At 42.8% G+C, this 21,083-nt stretch overlaps 2 protein-coding genes across 2 annotated transcripts; both read right to left on the bottom strand.

The window, feature by feature from the left end:
* Window positions 1-239: 239 nt before the first annotated feature.
* Window positions 240-9,318, bottom strand: LOC131193306 (caveolin-2-like). Its single transcript, XM_058173330.1, has 3 exons — window positions 8,862-9,318; window positions 7,728-7,915; window positions 240-2,575 (listed from the first exon to the last, which is right to left on the bottom strand). The coding sequence occupies exons 1-3, from the start codon at window positions 9,009-9,011 to the stop codon at window positions 2,425-2,427; spliced, it is 489 nt and encodes a 162-aa protein (XP_058029313.1). The 5' UTR covers window positions 9,012-9,318; the 3' UTR covers window positions 240-2,424.
* A 6,170-nt stretch (window positions 9,319-15,488) lies between these two features.
* Window positions 15,489-19,003, bottom strand: AVPR2 (arginine vasopressin receptor 2). Its single transcript, XM_058171579.1, has 3 exons — window positions 18,992-19,003; window positions 16,769-17,624; window positions 15,489-15,691 (listed from the first exon to the last, which is right to left on the bottom strand). Exons 1-3 carry the CDS (start codon window positions 19,001-19,003, stop codon window positions 15,489-15,491), a joined length of 1,071 nt encoding a protein of 356 aa, XP_058027562.1.
* Between the last annotated feature and the right edge of the window lie 2,080 nt (window positions 19,004-21,083).

The raw sequence follows: 21,083 nt of genomic DNA, 5'->3' as shown, positions 1-21,083 counted from the left end.
TGCAACCAGCAGTTTCTGGAAGTATTCTGGTGAACAGTAGAAAGTAGAAGGGGCCTCTGTGGCTCAGACTGCTAATGCAGTCTGTTATTAACAGCAGCTGCCTGCAATTACTGCAGGTTCTAGTCCCACCATGCCCAAGGTTGACTCAGCCTTCCATCCTTTATAAGGTAGGTAAAATGAGGATCCAGATTGTTGGGGGCAATAAGTTGACTCTGTATATAAATATACAAATAGGATGAAGACTATTGCTAACATAGTGTAAGCCGCCCTGAGTCTTCGGAGAAGGGCGGGATATAAATGCAAATTAAAAAAAATGCTTACTGACCAGAATAGGGACTGGCAACTCTGTTGTTAAGCAGTGCAGTTGTTAAACATGATGATATGCAACCACACCAACTTAGTAAGTCCTGTCAATTCTGGCTTCAGTTGTTAAGTGAATCATCATGGGTCATTAACTGCAATTTATATGACTCTGGCTTGCAGCTTCCTGCTGGCTTCTCCATTGATTTTGTCGGAATCCAGCTGTGAAGGTTTCACATGGTGATCCACTGACTGTAGAATGCTCTGACCTTTTAAATGTGAGCTAGTTACCAATTGTCTGAATCACAATCACCTGGCCATGGAATGCAACGGCTGTGACTTCAATAACTAGTCATAAGTCTCAATTTTCAGCCCTGTCATAATTTTGGTCACTGAATGAGTGGTTGGTAAGCGAGGACTACCTGTAGAAAGCATTCACCTTGCACGGGTGGCAAAAGCCAACTCTTTCCCAGTACATTGACCTCCAGGAAGAGAGTGCTAATTCTGTGTTTTAAACTTAGATCTATTGCTCTTTTGAAAGATCACTAAGTATATTATATACAAACAGATCAAACGCTGTTCCAGAAGAACGCAAGGCTCGTGTCCATCTGGAAAGTACATAATGCATAAAAGGTCTTGTTGGATGCCCCACTGGAACGGGGTACCTGATCTCTCCACTAGCCCAAGCCAAATGGCCCTGAAAGGCAAGTCCCAGTGCACAGAAGTGATAGGCTGTTCCCACAATAACTAAAGGAGAAAAGCATTACTTTGAACCAAAACAATGAAAGGGGAATGTAAGCTGCCCCTGTGGTAGATGAATTGTAGCAACAGTTAATGGGGTGTCTTTGTGCCATGGAATATGATGGTTTGCCACAAGACAAAGCAGGCAGAAGGAAAACTAAGCAATAGTTTATTAATATTAATAGTTTATTGTTGTTCACTCTACAGGGGTGGGAATTTAACATATTAATTCCAGTTATTTCTAATAGGAGAGGGGCTGAAGTGAATCATCTCTCCATGACAATTTGTTCTGTCAGAGGCATCATGGGTTTGGAAGCATTTCCTTTGCAAACCCCACTCTATGTCTCATTAGTGGAATTTACCCCACCCGATGGCCTCCGGAAGTGGTGGGATGACAACTGGTAAGAGGACATTAGATTCGGAATGGCCTAGTTGGAGGGCCATTGCCTATCTGCTATATTGATCTTTTCCTAATGTGGATATGTGTGACATGGATTGGAGAGCCACTGAGCGATAAGAATTGAGGATTGGATACAGGTCTAATCTTGGGAGAATTTAGAAAGAATCTTCTGGACACGCTGAGAAATGGTGGAACGTGGAGCAGAGGCAGCTTTGGCTGGCCACAAAATGGCTGCCATTGTTGGCAGGATAGTGTAGCACAAAATACCATTTTGTCAGAGAACAAACTGGGGAAGCTATTTCCTAATCTAGCTTCACAAAATATTGATTACCATACCTGTTGGCTTTTGCCTTTTGGAGGGTGGGGAGAGAAGGGGCATACTTCAAAGAAAGCTATGGCCTGAAAGCACTCACTATATTTACTTTCTCACAATGCCTGTGTGAGTCCTGGAGGAATAAAGACAATGCTAAGGGGGTTGCTTTGCTTTGCCCACTTCCCATTGGACTTTTTTTGAATTAAAAGAAGATGGGGGGGGGTGTTGACAAAATAAGGTGATTGGTAAGGGAGAACTTCCCAGGTATACAAAGTGTTTATATGCCATAAGAACCACATAGCCTACTTCTGCCTTACAAAAGGACATGCATGGGGGCTTGGGGAAAGGACTCACCCATTTTAGTCTCCAAATGGAAAGAGTAAAGAAAGCATCATTCTGAAGCCCTGTTTACAAATCTGGGCAAAGGAGAGGGGTTTGGAGAAGAAAAGGGGGAAAGAAGCACTTGGAAGTCTACCCTGCCATTCATTCTCCAAAGGGCTCCCTTTCTATTCTTTTTCTCTGTCATTCCCCACCACCATTCAAGTCCCATATTTCAAAGCTTTGGTTAAAAAAGTCCCTTGGTCAGTCCTTGTGGAAATTGAATGTATTCAGTGGGTTGTATAATGAGAAGTCAGTGCAGTATGGATCTCGATGGACGAATATCCCTCTATCACTTCTGAGTTACTGTAAGGTAGATGGCACTGCAGCAGCGTCCCAGGCTAGTGAAAAGAGGGGCTATCAAAACATCCAGGATGCTAGCCCAGAGGGTACGAACTGGAGGCATGGCCATTGTACACAGCTGGATGCAAGGCATCACACACCTGTTGTGGGAAGAAGAAGGAGGGAGAAAAAAGGTTGGCCTTCTAGATAAACCTTCCTCATTTTTCCTTAATTTACACTTCAGTAAGACAAGCAGTTGTTTGATTCTGCAATGCATCAGATAGCTAACAACAATTATAATGAAAATGAAAAGTAAAAGGTAACACAAAAATAAGACATATGCTCAAAATAAGGAAAATTCTATTAAAACACCATTAAAGGTACGTGAGCAATTCAGACAAGTAATGAATGAACTCGTACAATTAATATGGAGCTAGTTTGATCTAGGGCAGAGGTGTCAAGCCTGTGGCCCAAGGGCTGGATGCGTCACATGCTGGCCAGGCCTACCCCCAGTTTAGTGAACGGGAAAAAAGGTTGTGATACATCACGTGACAACAATGTGTCATCGCAGGTTTGACACCCCTGATCTAGTGATTAAGGCATAGTCTAGAACAGGGGTAGTCAACCTTTTTATACCTACCGCCCACTTTTGTATCTCTGATAGTAGTAAAATCTTCCCACCGGTTCCACAGTAATACGCCGTGTATCATCGTCTGCACATGCCTCTCACACATCATGGATTGGGTTTGGGAGGGGCGCCGGCTACCAGCTCTGCTTGTCTGTTACAGCTGGGTGGTGTGGGGGGAGATGCGCGAGCTATTCTGGGATGGGGCTCTTTTGTTTGCGGTTGCACCATAGCACTATTTAGTTTCACTTACGTAACGTGAACTAAACTTATGCACAGGCGATACAAATAGTATATTTTCAGAAATTTAAATTGTCACGGGGAATTTTATGAAAACCTAATGAAAATGTTTTTAAATAATGCTATGAATTTTTTTTAAAAAGTCAATTAAATTAAAAAAAAGGAAAGTGCTTCAGTATCGGACAAAACCCCTACCGCCCACCATGAAAGCTGGAACGCTTGCTAGTGGGTGGTAGGGACCAGGTTGACTACCACTGGTCTAGAATTAGATTAGATTTTTAACTTTGTTATGATATTTTAAATGGTTTTGGATTATTGTCGTTTACTTGCTGTACACCACCCTGAGTTTTCGGAGAAGGGCGGTATAAAAATGCGAATAAATAAATAAATAAATAAATAAATAAATAGAAACTGAGACACTGAGTTCTAGTCCTGTCTTAGCCATGAAAGCCAGCTGGGTTACTTCAGGCCAGTCCCTCTCTCTCAGCCCAGCCCACAAGGCATTTGTAGAGAAAATAGGAGGAGGAAGGAGTATTAGATATTCACCACTTCAGTTATTTATAAAAAAACTAAAGGAAGGATCTAAAAAACAATCTAAAACATGGATAACAAGGAAGGAGCTGGCCCTGACATCCTTTGGAAGGAATGCTCAAGCTTGTGAGTGACACCTGAGAAAACCCATCTTGTCTTCCTACCAAACTCTATTTAAATTAACCAAATAGATCAGGGGTGTCAAACTCAAGGCCAGATCCAGCCCACGGGGTGTTTAGAACTGGCCCGCAGGGCCACCTAGGAAACAGCAAAGGATCGGCCTGTGGTGCCTCTGCAAGTGAAAACGGAGCTTGGGAGGGCCACGGGTGCCCCTCCCAAGCTCCGTTTTCGCTGGCAGAGGGATGCAGGAGGCCATTGTAACCGAAAACAGAGGCTGGGAGCCTGTGTTCAGTGGCAAAGCACTTGGGCCGCCACAGGCAAGTGGTGCTGAGCTGGCCAGCCACCTTGGCCATGCCCACCCCGGCCACTCGAGGTCAAACACAACCCTCATGCACCCCTGTATCGTTTTGATTTTCATATTTTTCCAATTCTAAGAAATTCTTACATTATCATCAAGAAGGTTTGTTTATAATTTCCTTTCTAAAATTCCTGTTTTCTGGATACAATGAGGTTTTCTATCCAGAACAAACAGATATAGTTTCTTCCATGTAATTACTCAATTTATATTACTAAAGTCCTCATTTTTTTCAGGATTATGATTCTTTTTGTGACTAACTTTGGTGACAACTTTGGAGTTGCTGTTTTCCCCGAATACTCTGAATGTTTTCATTATTCTTATGGTAACAGTACCATAAGAAGTTGACGTTGTAAATTCTGGAAAAATGCAAAGCAGACATTGAAATTAGCCCTGTTGCTGACTCATTTCTTCTTTTGTAATAGTCTAATTCCTCAGAATGCCTTAATTACACACCAGCTACTCCTTGTCTGCCCTCCAGTGACAAAGTCCTCTACTTAAGGGAAATGGTGACAAACATTTCAAGTTTATACCAAATGCATTCACAATTCAATCCAAGATAATGTTATACATATATTTGTGTCCATGCCCATGCCAGCATGGTGTAGTAGTTAAGTTCCTGGAGTAGGAGTAGGAAGACCCATGTGCTTTCAACCTTAGACTGGGAGAGTAAAAAACACCCATCAACCAACGTGCACAGGGCCAACGTAGTAAATTATGATCCCTAACCTCCAGTGAAGAGATCCATGTCTTGCTATGGGCTGAAAGTAATAATTCATTCTCCCCTCCCTCCCTCCCTCTCTCCCCCCTCTCCCACCCTCCTCTGCCCTCCCTCCCTCCCCAGAATGGGGAAAAGAATGGTGCTAGCTTTAAGGATGGATAGATATAATGCAGAATTGTTTGCTCATAATTTAATCTACCGGTACCTAAAGTAGACTGTTCTGCAAGAAAGCAATTGTATTTCTCACTCTTATATGGCACCTCTGGGTGACCATGTCCATGCCTTGGAGATGTTCTTCCATGACTTTCTTTAGTTCCAGTCTCTCAACTCACATGCAGGAACATAGTTTCCTGTGGTGGAAATTTGCATGGGGCTGTCCTTGCTTAATTAGTAAGAGACAGAAGGAATTGAGATGTAGGCAACGGGTTTTTTAGGGGCAGTGATATCTTGGGCCTCCTCATTTGCTTCAGCACCGAGTGGCCCCCTTTCTTTCTCACCACTGTATTTACAAACTCTAGTAATCTATTTTAACTGAACCATGGTTTGTTGAATTTAACCAGATGTCTAGGTTCATACAATATACTTAGCCATAAACCAGCCAACTGATTTTTCTCCTAGTATGTGGTGCAAACTTAACCCCTGCTGCTGTTCTCCCATAGTCCCTATTTGCATACCTCCCAGTGGTCCAGTGGCTTTCTTATGTCCCATTCCTTACATGCTTGGAGTCAACAGGAGAGTAGGCAGGGACAGCAAGACGAGGGAAAAAGAAACCCCAGAAATCATCTAAAGGCTGCCTCAACTGGTAGTGGCCACTGACAACAGCCCATATTTGTGATGTAATGCTGCATTTTCAAATAAAAGATATGGGGAGACTTTATTTAGCAACCACTTCATTTAGCAATTGTTTGTAGTTACAATGGTGATTAAAAAGTTGTTGTTGTTGTTGTTGTTTACATTTATATCCCGCCCTTCTCCGAAGACTCAGGGCGGCTTACAGTGTATAAGTAACTTAATAACCAATCTTGTCATTTATGACTTTCATAGGTCTGTAAAGTAAAGTTGAAATAAGATTGTAAGCACAGTTGTAGTTTCACTTAGCAAATGAAATAACCAAATTGTGGCTTCAATTGCGGTATTCAATTGCTAAATGAATACCGCAATTGAAGAGTATTGTACTGTAAGTACTGTAATTTCTTTGCCAGGTTGTACCCTATCTCTCAAGTCTGTACAGTATCAGCCCTGGCATATTCCTTCTCTCATGTTCTTCTCCTGTCCAACAGAGGGCACTGGAATCAATAGTTGGCTTCTGCTGCTGCTTCCCATGGGATTTATGGCTACCAAAGAGAGACATGGGAAGGCTACTATAATGTCTGCTTATGAGTGACAAGGGTTGGAGCCCCATAAACAATGTACAATGTCTACATGTTGTGGAAATTTCTATGGCCATTTTGAGTCCTACAAAGCTTCAGTTTGCTCCCCCAATAACTGAAATTATTTTCTTAAGAAAAAATCAACAGGTTTTGTTTCCACTTGGCTGCAAAAACCCTCCCATACTGTAACCCTCCTAAAACCTGCAGGAGGACTTGTTCCCATACAAAATGTTTTTTCACTCCAAACTGCAAAAATCCAGATACCAAAGAGTAGATAAGGGTTTTCTTGATAGATCTATTGTCCATCTAGATCTTGCAGTCGAGCTCTGGCAGCTCTATTATGTCAGCTCTGCTGGTCTGAGGTCTGAGGTGTGGGGAGGATATGGTCAGAGAAGTATAATAATGCAGGAAAAAAGAAAAATTGGGCGCAGGTGTGCCATGGGGCAGAAGTTGACCTCTAGGAGATGCTGGTGGAGAGTCCCAGGGAGTCACACTCAAGGGGGCTGAGAATATATGTGGTGTTGGTCACCTTTTTTTAGGCATGCAGGTCAGCCTTCCACAATCTTTTGATTGACTAGGTTAGGGAAAGATGATGTAGATGAAGTTCAAAACTTTCTTCTTTGTGATTGTGATGTGCCATTTATGACACATCTAATATCCTCTAAGATAGCATGTGATAGAAGGAAGATTGGTGGTAGCCAGGAACTGATCTTTCAAGGCCCCTTTTTTTGCATTGGGTTCACATAGTGCAGATATGGCTGGCTATTGATGGCTTGCTGTGTTGTATAAACAGCTAGTGAGGTAATTCTATGGTTTGGTGTGTTATATGAACCTAGACAAAATAAAAACTCTACAAAAAAAATCATCTTCATTATATCAACATATACAGATTGGTTTTTTTTGTTTTGTTTTACAAATCGGTCTATAAGTAGATTCCTATTATCTTCTTCAGGGATTTATATTTTTGCTACCCATTTGAGTTCCAGGCATTAGATTCCTAGAAATCTCCTATTCAAGTCCTCACCAGATCTGTCCCTGCTTATCTTTTTTAAAGATCAGCCAAAATCAGCTAGTTCTGCTGTTTGCTTGTTGGTATCCAAACCAAGGTGATTAGATTAGTTTAGTAAATCATTGTCAAGGTAATCATGGACCAAAAAGTTGTACAGAGATATTTACCCATAGTGATGCAAGCAACCTGAGAACTACCTATTGCCTATTGCAATGGTTGATAGTTCTCCTGCTGATGATTAAGAGGTTGCTTTGTTTTTAAACCAACCAGGAGCACAAGTTGACTGGGAGTTTCAGTAGATTCAAGTGATATTAGGAGAGAAAGCCAAAAGAAGATGCTCACCAGATGTGGAGGCAGCCCAGGCAGGCAAAGAGAAAGCCTGAACATAAAGAGACTGGCACAGCACAGAGCAGTGAGATAATACGGTAGCACCAAAGGCGGGAGCTCTCAAAGGTGATGTCACTCCAGGTCCAAATCCGATCAAAGGTACGGAATGAGGAAGGTTCTGCAAGGATGTCGGAGAATTCCAGCTACCAAGAAGAATGGGAATCTGGTTAATAAGGCTTCCTCACTGGACAGATTAAATTAGATTAGGCAGAGCAAAGAACCTGGACTCTGGTTATCTCTATGTGTAGACATAGTCTTGTCAAGCTCTGTTCTGCAGGAGATAACCCATGAAGCAAGAAATACACAAACGTTGAGGAATTTTAATGCAAGAATAAGCAGAGAATTTAGGCAACTGCAATACAAAAGCCCATCTCTAATTTATTAAATAGTTCATTAGGGTGGAATTTCTTTGACTCTCTTCTTCTTGAGCATTAGCAGCCTGGACTGAACTTCTAGTTATGAGGTAACCAAAAACTTTCTAATATTGACCTCACCCCATTCCTAAGAGGACCATAAGGGGCGTGCATAAGCGCACAAACGTGCCTACCGTTCCTGTCCTATTGTTTTTCTTTTTCTTCTTCCTATATATATATATGCTTATACCTCCTAATATTTACTCATATATATGTTTATATACTAAATAATCTTTTTATATGATACTTATATATATTGTTGTGACAAAATAAATAACATAAAATAAATAAAATAAACTAATACATTCCATTTCTTTCTCTGTTCATTATGTCTAATATTCCTCTTTCTTTCTGAGGTTTCCCCATAAATGCAGGACCAAGTTTGTGTGTGTGTATGTGTGTATGTGTGTGTGTGTGTGTGTGTGTGTGTGTGTATGAAGAGAGAGAATGACTGACTACTGATGGACTTTGAGACCTATTATAAGGAAATCAATCAGGAAAGACAGAACATTTGGGGCTGAAGTAGGGAACCATAAGTAAGCCTGCATTTCAAAAGTGGGAGGAGACTGAGTTTTAAAGAGGACATAGCTCCCTTGCTGGGTGGCATGGCTTTTTACAGAGGTGTTCTTATATCTTGGACACCCAAACATGATTATTACTTGGTTCCCCTTCTTACCTTTAGATGTTGGTTGATCCCATGTGGATCTCGGGGATCAGTTTTGGGTGGTATGTCGACAGTGGATTGCAGGAGCATAGTCTCTGGTTCTTGCAAATGAGGATCTTCTGGATCTAATTTATACTCCATCAAGTATTTATCACTGATCATCTTGAGAGTAGCTCAAGGTTTCTCAGACTATCGGATCCAGGGATGCTGTCAAGTACCTCCTAATACATGAACCTGTGACACTTTCCCTTTTTTACAACACTATGTTTTATTCTGAAATTATCCTCCCTGTCTGTCTATCGTGCCTCCTCACACTGTCTTTATTGCTATACAGGAATCTGACTCCAGTTCTATTCTCAGCTTCAGCCAACATAGATTGGAAGGAAAGGCCAAGCAAGGAGGGTGGATCTTGGCAATTGCACACCCCCACCTGGTATTTTCAGCTATGGGGCAAGCCATATGTATAGGGACAAGGGTTATAAATATGCACTGTCCCAGTGATCCTTTGCTGGGAGAAGGAAATGGGGGGAGGAAGGAAGGCCAGCTAAATATACACGAAGCCAGGCTATTCTTACAACTGGGATTAGGATGGGGTTCCATGGACTAGAGCAGAAGAATTCCAAGGCAGAATAATTATGCTGATGAAGCCAAGTGGGTTTCATCAATGTGGGGCGCCATCTAATGGCCACTGAACTCCTCATAGATTTACAGAGTAATGCGGAAGTGAAAAAAAATGTTTTTATGCAGAAACTGCTCAATATTACTATTACATAATAATAATTAGGAATACAGTAGTTTTCATGTTATCTGGATTCATGTACTGTGCAAAGCCTTAGTTTATGAAATAAATTACAATTGGCCAAGTTTACAAAATGCGCTAAACTATACATTATGGCTTAAGGCTAGAATACTTAGGTTCGTACAATATGCTAAGCCAGAGCTCCCCAACCTTTCTGGCTTTGTGGCCTGGCCAAGGGCTGGAGAAGAGGGGATGGTTCCACGCAAGCAGTGGGCAAGCGCACACATGCATGCAGCTCCATTTGCATGCCCACCATTCAACACAAACGGAGCACACACGCACATGGTTGTCCACTGATCACGCAAGTGGGGATGCACAGACACACTCACCCACCACTTTCATGACCTGGTTCTGAATGGCTCAAAACCTGGTAGAGGGCCGCAGCCTGGGAGTTGGGGACCCCTGTGCTAAGCTTTGTGACAAAATTAGTAGACCAGAGGAATACTGTCGATATAATTTACTTGGACTTCAGTAAAGCATTTGATAAAGTAGATCATAACCTACTACTATATAAAGTAGAAAAATGTGGGTTAGACAGCCCCACCACCAGATGGATTCGTAACTGGCTGACCAACTGCACTCAACGTGTAGTCCTCAACGGAACTACATCCACATGGAGGGAAGTATGCAGTGGAGTACCCCAAGGCTATGTTTTAGGCCCAGTACTCTTCAACATCTTCATCAATGACTTGGACGAGGGATAGATGGGGAACTCATCAAATTTGCAGATGACACCAAGCTGGCAGGAATAGCCAACACTCCAGAAGATAGGCTCAAATTACAGAAAGATCTTGACAGACTTGAACATTGGCTGCTATCTAAAATGGGTGCTATCTAAAATGAAATTCAACAGCGAAAAAAGTAAGGTTCTACATTTAGGCAAAAAAACCAAAATGCACAGGTACCGTATATGTGGTACCTTGCTCAATAGTAGTACCTGTGAGAGGGATCTTGGAGTCCTAGTGGACAAGCATTTAGATATGAGCCAGCAGTGTGCAGCTGCTGCTAAAAAAGCCAACATAGTTCTGGGCTGCATAAACAGAGGGATAGAATCAAGATCACGTGAAGTGTTAGTGCCACTTTATAATGCCTTGGTAAGGCCACACTTGGAATACTGCATTCAGTTTTGGTCACCACGATGTAAAAAAGATGCTGAGACTCTAGAAAGAGTGCAGAGAAGAGCAACAAAGATGATTAGGGGACTGGAGGCTAAAACATATGAAGAACGATTGCAGGAACTGGGTATGTCTAGTTTAATGAAAAGAAGGACTAGGGGAGACATGATAGCAGTGTTCCAATATCTCAGGGGCTGCCACAGAGAAGTGGGAGTCGGGCTGTTCTCCAAAGCACCTGAGGGTAGAACAAGAAGCAATGGGTGGAAACTGATCAAAGAAAGAAGCAACTTAGAACTAAGGAGAAATTCCCTGACAATTAGAACAATTAATAAGTGGAACGACTTGCCTGCAGAAGTTGTGAATGCTCCAACACTGGAATTTTTTAAGAAAATGTTGGATAACCATCTGTCTGAGATGGTGTGGGGTTTCCTGCCTGGGCAGGGGGTTGGACTAGAAGGCCTCCAAGGTCCCTTCCAACTCGTTGTTATTGTTAAGCTACATACAAATATACTACTATGATGTATAAACTATGTTGTCATGTGCAAGGGAGCTGTGGACAGTTATGGCTCTTTAGTGTACATGTGTTGGAAGGAAAATCCATCTGGTTCAGTTCCAAGGGAGAAAGACACTGGAAATAAAATGGAAGCTGGAGGCTGATTGGAAAGAAAGACCTATTTATTGATAAACAGAGCCACCAGGGATTGTGGTTCTGGGTAGCTGACAAAATGGAGTACAGAGTGGGTGGATTTTTATACCTTCTGGATTCTTATGGGGTCATGTAAGGGTCATGGCTGGCTGTACAGGCAAAAGGGGAAATGCAAATCCTAGGTGCTTGTCTGAACTAATTTTGTCAACCTTTTGTTTGTTGCTTATCTGAGTTTCTGCCTTGACCCAGTCTTTCTGAATGGATTACCAAATCTGCATTTCTAAAAGCTGACCTCCTCAGTTTCTGCTTGGGGCAGGGAAATTGGGGCTGATTTCTGCCTCCCTTAAGATTTTTTTATTTCTCCCTTATCTATCCTGCCTTTTTAACATCCCCCAAAATATTTCATTCTTTGGGGGGGGGGCCTTCCTACACATGAAATCTATGTATATATTGCAATAAATGTAAATATACATATATGATTCCACGCATCAGCGATTAACTATTTTTCACTCCTCTTACATATGGGGATTCAGGAAGATGAGAAATATTTAGACAAAAACACTATAAACATGAAGTAAGACAATTATTCAGAGTTATTCATAACAGCAAGCATTAATACACCTAAACCTTCAGTTTCTAAAATTGATTCATTGTATTTATAACATTTTGGCATTCTCAATATCAGCTTCCAAAATCATTGATTGGTTATGATCTCTTATTTCTCTTTCTCTTTCTTTCTGTGTATATTTGTCTGCACACAAATGTACCCCATATACTCTCTTTCATTAATAAACTTTTAAACAGAAACAATTCATCCATGATTTTCTATTGGTTTGGAAATTAACAAAGCCACCATTCGGGGTGAAATGCTACCGGTTTGGACTGGTTCAGGCAAACCGGTAGTAATAAAAGATACCGGTTCAGGCAAACTAATAGTAAAAAAATGATACTGATTCGGATGAACCTGTATTTCCAACAATGCTGCTTTCTAGCGAATCTAAATTGTGCAGCACAGCTGTCCCCCACCCCATCACTGTTCTACTTACCTTAGAAAAGGCTTCTTAACCCTTCTTTTTCAGTGCTGCAGGGTAGCGCCTGTGGTGCGCCTGCGCGCAAAGCATGCATTTGGTGCGCACTGCAATGTGCACATGCAACGAACCGGTTGCAGACCTTGGAGGATTTCACCACTGCCACCATTTTATATTGCTTAAAACATTTACTTCTTGTAATCTAAATGCTGATCCTGTACTTGTTCTTACAATGTGGGCCAAACACTATCCTACTCTTACTGGGTTGTTGTTATAAAGGTAAAATAAGGGGAGACTTCCATGTCAGCTTAAACTCCTAAATAATGTTTTAAATAAATAAGGACAATAAATACACTTATTTACCTGTGGGAATGTGTAAAGGGGCCCCAGTCCAGAGGTGGGTTTCAGCAGGTTCTGACTAATTCTGGAGAACTGGTAGTGGAAATTTTGAGTAGTTCGGAGAACCAGTAGTAAAAATTCTGACTGGCCCTATCTATTCTCTGCCTCCCAAGTCCCAGCTGATCGGGAGGAAATGGGGATTTTGCAGTAACCTTTCCCTGGATTAGGGAGGGAATGGAGATTTTACAGTATCCATCCCCTGCCATGCCAACCAAGCCACACCCACAGAATCGGTAGTAAATATTTTTGAAACCCACCACTGCCCCGGTCCCACTTGTAATATGTAGAAATGTTATTTATGAAAGTGCACACAACATAGACTTGAGTTGTTACTTACTAACCAAGCTTATGGACTGCTTTTTCTTGAAGGAAGGAGTAATACAAAGAGAAAATCAGGATATGATAATATTTTTGCCATGCAACTTAAACTATTCTGCGGATCTGTTTTCCTCTAGCAATGTTATGAAATCAAGTAAACTAAATCATGCTTTGTTCTAGACTAGTCCTACGTGCATATTTGCTTTGGCAATTTGATTGTAATTTGATTCAAAGCATCAGATTGACTCAGATGTTTCCAGATTGGTTCATATGATTGCATGTACCATGTAACTTTTCTGAACTGAACTGACTTTTTAAATTTGATTGATTTGGTGATTTAATTTGAAGCTTTGAATTTGCTTGACATTGTAAATTGAATTTGATCAACTACCGGTACATACATCCATTGAATTAACTTTTGAAGAAGAGTTTCAGAAGAGAAGAAATGTTATGAGGGCAGTGACTTGAGGCTGCTTAAGGCCCCATTGTCTACCCGCATGTCTGTTGGGAGACTAGGCTGATGTCGCCATAAACTGAAAATGGAGCAGGTACATAGGCTTAATTTATTCCCACTTCATACAGTCACACAATACATACACAGGAGGAATTGGGTATTTAATGGATTCTGCAGAATTCCTCTTTAAGAAAGGGCTACAGGAGAACAAATAATATATTCAAAAATATATTATTTTTAAAATAATATATTTGGGTTTAAGGGATCTATATTCTAAAGGGATCTAAAGATGGAAAAAGTTCCTCATAATTCCAAACCCTTCTATCAAGAATCCATTTTGAAAGACCTCATTCAGGCACCCTCTGAACATTAGGTTCATCCTGGGGCCTTCCTTCTCTGTAGGAAGCCATGTTGATTTTTTACCGGACCTGTGAAGTTTTTCTTGCATGTTTCCCCCAGAAGGCAGTTGCCCTGCCCTCAGGAGCTGCCACTGCCTACAAAACTTTCAGTTGGGCAATTCTTACCTTGTTCTCTCTCCCAATGAGAGGATGAGGCTGTTTAAGTATGGAAAATGCCCCGTTGTATACACTTGCTGCTGTGTTGTGGTTTTAAAGAGAAACAGCTGCAAAAGCCTTGCATTTATGACACATTGGCTCTACTGCTTGTTTCTAGGTACCTCCATGACCTAATTACAATGGAGAACTTCAAAAACCCACCTCTTTACTTAACCCCTACACTTTCCGGCTCATACGAGTTCTCTCACCTCATCTAATTGATGACTCTGAATCTGTTCTATTATTTTGGAATCCAAAACCTTTTACTTTAGCTTGTGGGGTGTTCAAATTCTTTTTCGCATAGCAACACTGAAGAGGAATGCCAGAATGGTGACATGGTCTGCGTTAGGATCCAGATTCTAATTCTTCTTTAGGCATGGAAGTAGTCTTAGGTGGCCTTGTGCCAGCCATTCCCTCTTGGCCCTGATCAGCAATAGGCTTTGTGACCAGCTGATTATATCTCCCTCTTTACCATGTGAATTGTGTGAGGGCAGTGCAAAAATGAATGGACCATCCCCCTGCAACTGTATAATAGAAGTGCAAAGTACAATAACAGCAAGTGACATTGTAGTTTTTGATCTTACTCACTCGCTGGTTAGTACTGAATTATATCAAGAGGCAGATACATTCCTATGTATAGGCCAGTAGGAAAGCCTTCTCACAAAATATATTGAAGCCAAGGCAATCTCCATAAGAGCATATGGGGCTTATGGGCTGTCTGCCCTCTTCAATGGAGTTCTGAGGTTGGAACAAACATCTAAATTTGCTTCGTGGTAGGACACAGCCTCCATTTTTTAAATTTGAAAACCTAAGCATGGTGAGGTTCCAACACATCCAACAAAATACTGGCTGGTTTGCACACAGTACATTAAGCAATGATATTCTTTTTTAAAACTCTGATTGGTTAATCAAATAGCAATAGCCAGATTGGCATGTAATGCTAAACCATAAACGAAGGTTTATAATGATTCAGACTTTGCGCTACTTCAAAGCCAATCAAAAATATTACAGAGGAAATAGGATATTGGAAAAGGAAATAGTTTCCCTAGTACCTGCTCCAGTGTTGCCACTGAAGCAGATTATCAGGGAATTCAGTCCCTGACAGACAACAACAACACCCCCCCACCCCATCAATCCATTCAGAAGCTTGGTCTTGCTGGTGCTGCAGTCCTTTCTGACACAAGTTCCCTTCATTTAGCATTGCTGAGCAGAATGTCTGCCCCTGCTAAACTGTGAGGCAGCCTTAGGCAAGCTGCTGGTTGCTGAGAGTCAACCGTTCTGCAGGAGTGCCCTTCACACCTGCCTTTCTGCCTGCAAGCTGCTGTCTCAGGAAAGAGTGTCTCGGCCCAGTGAGAAGCTGCCTGTGAGAATGGAGTCTTCATACAGGGAGCTGACTTGCCGGTGGGCCCATCTGGGGCAGAAGATTCGGCGCAGTTCGCTTGAGATGCTGTTGCTGAATGTGGCATAGACCCAGGGGTTTGTGCAGCTGTTGAGGCTGGCAACGAGCATTAGGAGGGTGAAAGCTGGGCCTGGAGTAAATAATAGGAATGAATGGAGTCACCAACAGAAGTTAAGCTCATCAAAGCTTATTTTGCAAGCTATTCAGTAATGGCAGACCCATCATCACTGAGGAACAAAAAATTGTGTTTGGGATTAAAATAAGAACTTCACATGAGAGTTTTTCTCTAGTCAAAAACTGGCGACTCAACCCAACCCTGCTTAACTTTATAGAAATGCAATGTGAAGTGATATAACATAATATATAAATTTTATACTATACTATACTATACTATACTATACTATACTATACTATACTATACTATACTATACTATACTATACTACTATTGTGTAATATAAAATATAGTCAAAATACACAATAAAGGGCACGATTCACTGCATTTATTTGTTGCACATATTGATTGATTAGTGCTCAGTTCCATGTTCTGCTGAATTAATTCAGATAGTTTTGCATGAACATTTGATTGTATTGGATTGCAGAATAAGAAGACAACAGGATCAGGGAAGTGGCAAGCAAATTATGAAGGGAGGGCTGGGCAATTGGATCAAGATCTCTAGTAGGTAGTCAAACCAGAAAGCAAAGTCTCAGAGGAACCACAGAAATATCAGGAGAGAAAATAATATCACAGGCAGACAGACATTAGTCTTGACATTCCAGCAGAATCTGTTTGAGAGTTGGTGAGATGTTGTAGTTAAAGCGTTGGATTAGACTGGATGGCTCTAGGTCAGCCTTCCTCTCTTTCTCATTAAGGTTGTTACTATTGTAGAAATAAAATAAAGAATACATCATCCTGGAGTAATGGATGCATTATTCCAGGATGGGAGGGAAGGAAGGGAGGGAGGGAGGGAGGGAGGAAGGAAGGACCTATTCATAAAAACTGCCATGGGAATGAGCAGAAAGAGAGGGACCCTCTCTTTTCCTAAGCTGTTTAACTGGATAAAAGAGCCTTCCTTAATCCAGTATCCCACAAATGAGTTGGACAATGTTCCATCATTCGACCTGATCAACATGGCAAAAGCCATCAGGTTGTGGGAATCTGGGATACAATCTGGTTAAAGTGCTGTTACCGAATGCTGCGTAACCTACCTTCAATAGGTGCTTGAGGATCCCAAACAGCCCATAGTTGTACTAGGAAGAAGGGAGCCCAGCAGAATACATAGGTGAGCACGATGACCAAGGTCATTTTAAGAGTCTTAGCTACAGCGCCAGATATAGGGGAGGCCCCTTGTTGGCTCCCCCTGCGAGCAAGGGCTGCTTCTGGCCCCAAACGCAGGCTGTGGTAGATGTCACAGAAGATCATCCCTTGGCAGGTGGCAATGAAGAAGGTGGGAAGGAGGAAGACCATCAGAGTCACCCAGGTGACGTAGGCTCGGGCTCCCCAAGGTTCAGCAAAGGTTGCCCAGCACTCATGGGCTCCACTGGGCAGTTCCGTTTTAGAGAAGATGAAAAGCTGTGGGAGGCTGAGAAGGAAGGATGCTATCCATGCCAATAGCACAGGTCGATGCCGTGAGGTTGTCCCTCTCCGAAAAGCCAGCATGGGCTGGCAAATGGCCTGGTAGCGATCATAGGTCATGGCCACAATAACATAGGATGAGGCAAACATGCCGACCACCTGCAAGTAAGTTATGGCACGGCATAAGATGTCTGGGCCTTGGAAGCGATCGGTGATGTCCCAAATGAGCTGAGGGAGGACTTGGAAGAGGGCCACCGTCATATCGGCCAGGCAGAGGTGTTGGATGAATCGATGCATCGGGCTGGCCCGGCGACTCTGGCGGAACAGAGCTCCAAGCACCAGGGCATTGCTTAGAGTGGCCAGCAGGAAGATGGAAGCCAAAATGGCAATTTCAGCCTGAGCCAAAGCATCATCACGGTCATCGGATGGAGGGAAAGAAGCATTGGGAGTGGGTTCCAGGAGCACAGAGGAAGCGTTTGGCATTTGATCCTGTGAAAGGCACAAGGGGAGGGTGGAAAAGGTCAGATCAACATGTGTCCATTTTCCCAACTTTCTCCAACCCCACAGCAAAAAAAAACTATCATAAAATCAGGTATGACTGACTTAATGATTGCCTCGCTTAGTGACAGACGTTCTGGTCCTAATTATAGTTGCAAGTTGAGAACTATCTGTACTATATCCTCTGTTTTTAAAAAGTATGTGTATGGTAATGTGATACAGAAAGGACTGTGCATAGGAAATCCTTTATTTTTAGTTATGGTTACTTATTGGTGGCACCATGACAATAGGGGTCTGGCAACCTCCCGGGCATCTTTTCAGATTAACTGAAACCCCGAGACTTAATTGCCCTTTTTAAAAAATTGATTTTCAGATTTTGGGCCAACATCTATAATTAATTATATTCTGGTGCTGGTATACTGGTTTCAGTCCTCCATAGCAAAGAGCTAAAGGTTTGGCAATTTGGTTTATATTGGCCATTGCCATCACTATAGTAAGTAGTTAAATGCAACAGATAAAATTGTTGGGGTGGGCGGAAGGGATTCAGATTTTTACAAGCCATGGAACCCGCTAATGAGAAGAAAAAATTCTCAGAACCCCTGATGAAGAGGCAAGGCTACGGTGACCGAAAATTGGCAGTGTTCAAGTGAACCTCTTTTTTTTCTTCTTGCTTATAGTCTCCCACAAAATCTCATCAATCTTTTACAGAAACGTAGCATTATAGACAACACAGTTCGAAAAATTCTGAATTAAGCTGTTTCCTTGAAGTCCCACTGCTCTTCTTTCAAAGCATCTATCTCAAAGTTGGCAGAAGGTAGATAGGAAATTTCTATGGTGTTTAGTACATTTCTAACAGTTGGATCTTTTAATAACAATAAGAGCACAACCTCTCCACCCATCCTGAATAAATCTGCCAAAAATGGCATGGAGCAGAGCTGGTTAAATCAGAGTGTATGTTGCATTGAAAGCCTATGAACTCCATTCAGTTTGATCCACAATAATTTTGGGTTGCTTTATGAGGATTGAAAAAAAGCAGAAGGAAACTCAGAATAACAGAACAACAGATTTGGGAGGGACCTTGGAAGTCTTCTAGTCCAGCCTCCTACTCAAGGAGAAAACACTATACCATTTCAGACAAATGGTTGTCCAATCTCTTCTTAAAAAATTTCCAGTGTTGTAGCATCCACAATTTCTGGAGGCAAGTCGTTCCACCGATTAGCTGTTCTAACTGCTACTTAATGCTAACTTAAGTCAGCATTTGAAGAAGGGTACAGGAGGGGAACAGACAGGCAGAGGGCAACATTTAAAGTCCAGGTTTAAGCCTGCTGCCTTGAGGTTTTCCATACTCAAACCCTTACCTTGTCATTCATAATCGGAGCATCAGCTGGCAAATGGCTTCAACTAATAAACCTTACTCTGCCACCTGGCAGTTGGCTTGCAGATCGCACTCAGGGCAAAAGAGAGGAACTGGCCTGCTCAGCGAGGTGAGGAAGAAATCTGAAGGAAACCAGGAATTTTGTCCTGGACCTTTGTGAAGAACTTGCTTCACCTTCTTCTTAATGAGATCCAGTGAAATGTAGAGCTTTCAGTAACCACAATCAAGGAGGAGGGACCCCGGAAAGAAGGGGGTGGGAGTAAGGGCTTTTCCCCACCCTCAGGCAACTCCGCTGGTAGAAGTTAATTTGCTGACTTGATTGGATGCCAAACACACTGGCTTTACACAGACTTTCCCAAGAGTGAATGAAAACTTTCAGGAAAGAGGAGAAGGAAGTAGCAATAGTTCAGGGTGGGTATGAACAGTTCTCCCCTCCTCCATTGCATCCCCCCAATTCTGGATCTTGCAGTTTTCAAATCAAGAATGTGTTAACCTGCAGTATCATGATTTATATATTACACTCCAGGTCTTGAAATCAAGGTATTCTCTGTTCGAGGTGCTTCAATTGGTAGACTCCACTCCTTCCCATGGCAGGACTGGCAGAGTTTATTAGCAACTACAACTTCCATCGGCATGCATTAGGTAATCGCTTCTGATGGATTGTTTGCTTAACTCAGCATAGAGAATTTCATAGGTAAGACACCCCTCCTCCCCTGTCATCTTCAGTATCTACCATGCAACTATAAAAATATAGAAGCAAAAGAAGACAAAATCGAATCGGCAAGGCATAGTTGGTCTAGTTCGAGTGCCAAACACTTGAGTTATTAAGGCATTTCTTTCTTTCCTGATTTCTTTCCCCATTATCAGACGAGGCTACATGGGGCAGACAGATCTTAATATTGTTGTTATTGTTCGTTGCAAAGTCATCTCCGACTCATCGCAACTCCACGTTCCTCCAGGCCTTTCTGTCCTCTACCATCCTCTGGAGTCCATTTAAGCTCACACCGACTGCTTCAGTGACTCCATCCAGCCACCTCGTTCTCTGTCGTCCCCTTCTTCTTTTGCCCTCAATCATTCCCAGCATTAGGCTCTTCTCCAGTGAGTCCTTCCTTCTCATTACCGTGTTTCCCAAAAATAAGACAGGGTCTTATTTTCTTTTCTTTCTTATTATTGGGGGTCTTATTATTTTGGGGGTGCTCATAGTCGCCGTTGTGGCAGTGCAACACAGCCGCTGGTCAGCTGTTTGCCTGAGGCCGTGCTTGTGTCCTCAAGTCCCTGTGCCCAGCTCTTCAGGAGCCTGCTTCCAATAGATCAGCCGCCCGGCACCTTTTGCCACTTGGTGCCCACCCAGCGGACACCTCCTCTCCGACCAGGCAGAGCGCCACTCACCGACCGAGCAGTATCCCAGGATCATGATGTCTTCCAGCAGCCGGGGCAGAGAGGTGGTGAAGGGAGCCATAGCCCCGCATGGGGAGTCTGTGCCACCGCCATCCCAGCACTGAAGTCCGCTCTATGGTTCCAGGTCCATGCAGCTGCCCCAGCTCCCGAAAGACTCGGCAGCAGGCAGCTGGCCTGACTGGCCTCTTCTCCGCTTCCAGCCAGGGTTTGGAAGCCACAGAGGAAGCCAGTGCTGGGATGGCAGTGGCATGGATTCCTCAAGGACTTGGTGTTCACCGGCTTCGCCCACATCATGATCCTGGGATACCACCCAGTCGGTGAGTTGCGCTCTGCCTGGCCAGATTGGGGGGGCGGTTGTCCGCTGGGTTGGCACCAAGTGGCAAGAGGTGCCAGGTGGCTGTTTTCAGTTGAGGGGGATGGATGGATGGGAGGTGGGTGAGCGCCAAGAATGCTGGGGCAGCTCCCGATCAGCTCAGCTGATCCGCGGGTTGCCATTAAGGAGCCCAGCTGCCATTACCTGACCGGGGAAGGGAAAAGCTGCCTTCTGTGCTGCCCATACCCAACCCTTCACTTATTTTGGGGGGAGGGCATATATTTACGTCCACCCCAAAAATCAGGCTTGGCCTTAGTTTTTAGGACATGTCATATTTTAGGGGAAACACAGTAGGTAGCCAAAG

Source organism: Ahaetulla prasina, chromosome 2 (assembly GCF_028640845.1).
Source record: "Ahaetulla prasina isolate Xishuangbanna chromosome 2, ASM2864084v1, whole genome shotgun sequence".
Lineage (NCBI taxonomy): Eukaryota > Metazoa > Chordata > Lepidosauria > Squamata > Colubridae > Ahaetulla > Ahaetulla prasina.
The sequence above is the reverse complement of the archived record's forward strand: the minus strand, read 5'-3'. Positions and strand labels throughout refer to the sequence as shown.

Bases quoted from the DNA above. Each gene is read 5' to 3' on its own strand.
- LOC131193306 (XM_058173330.1), bottom strand. From the start codon at position 9,011: ATGATCAGTGATAAATACTTGATGGAGTATAAATTAGATCCAGAAGAT. The intron at 7,916-8,861 runs GTAAGAAGGGGA...TCTTCTTGGTAG, and splicing joins GGATCAACCAACATCTAAAG to CTGGAATTCTCCGACATCCT. The intron at 2,576-7,727 runs GTGAGCATCTTC...TTCCCACAACAG, and splicing joins CTGGGCTGCCTCCACATCTG to GTGTGTGATGCCTTGCATCC.
- AVPR2 (XM_058171579.1), bottom strand. The intron at 15,692-16,768 runs GTAGGTTACGCA...TATTTACTCCAG, and splicing joins TCCTCAAGCACCTATTGAAG to GCCCAGCTTTCACCCTCCTA.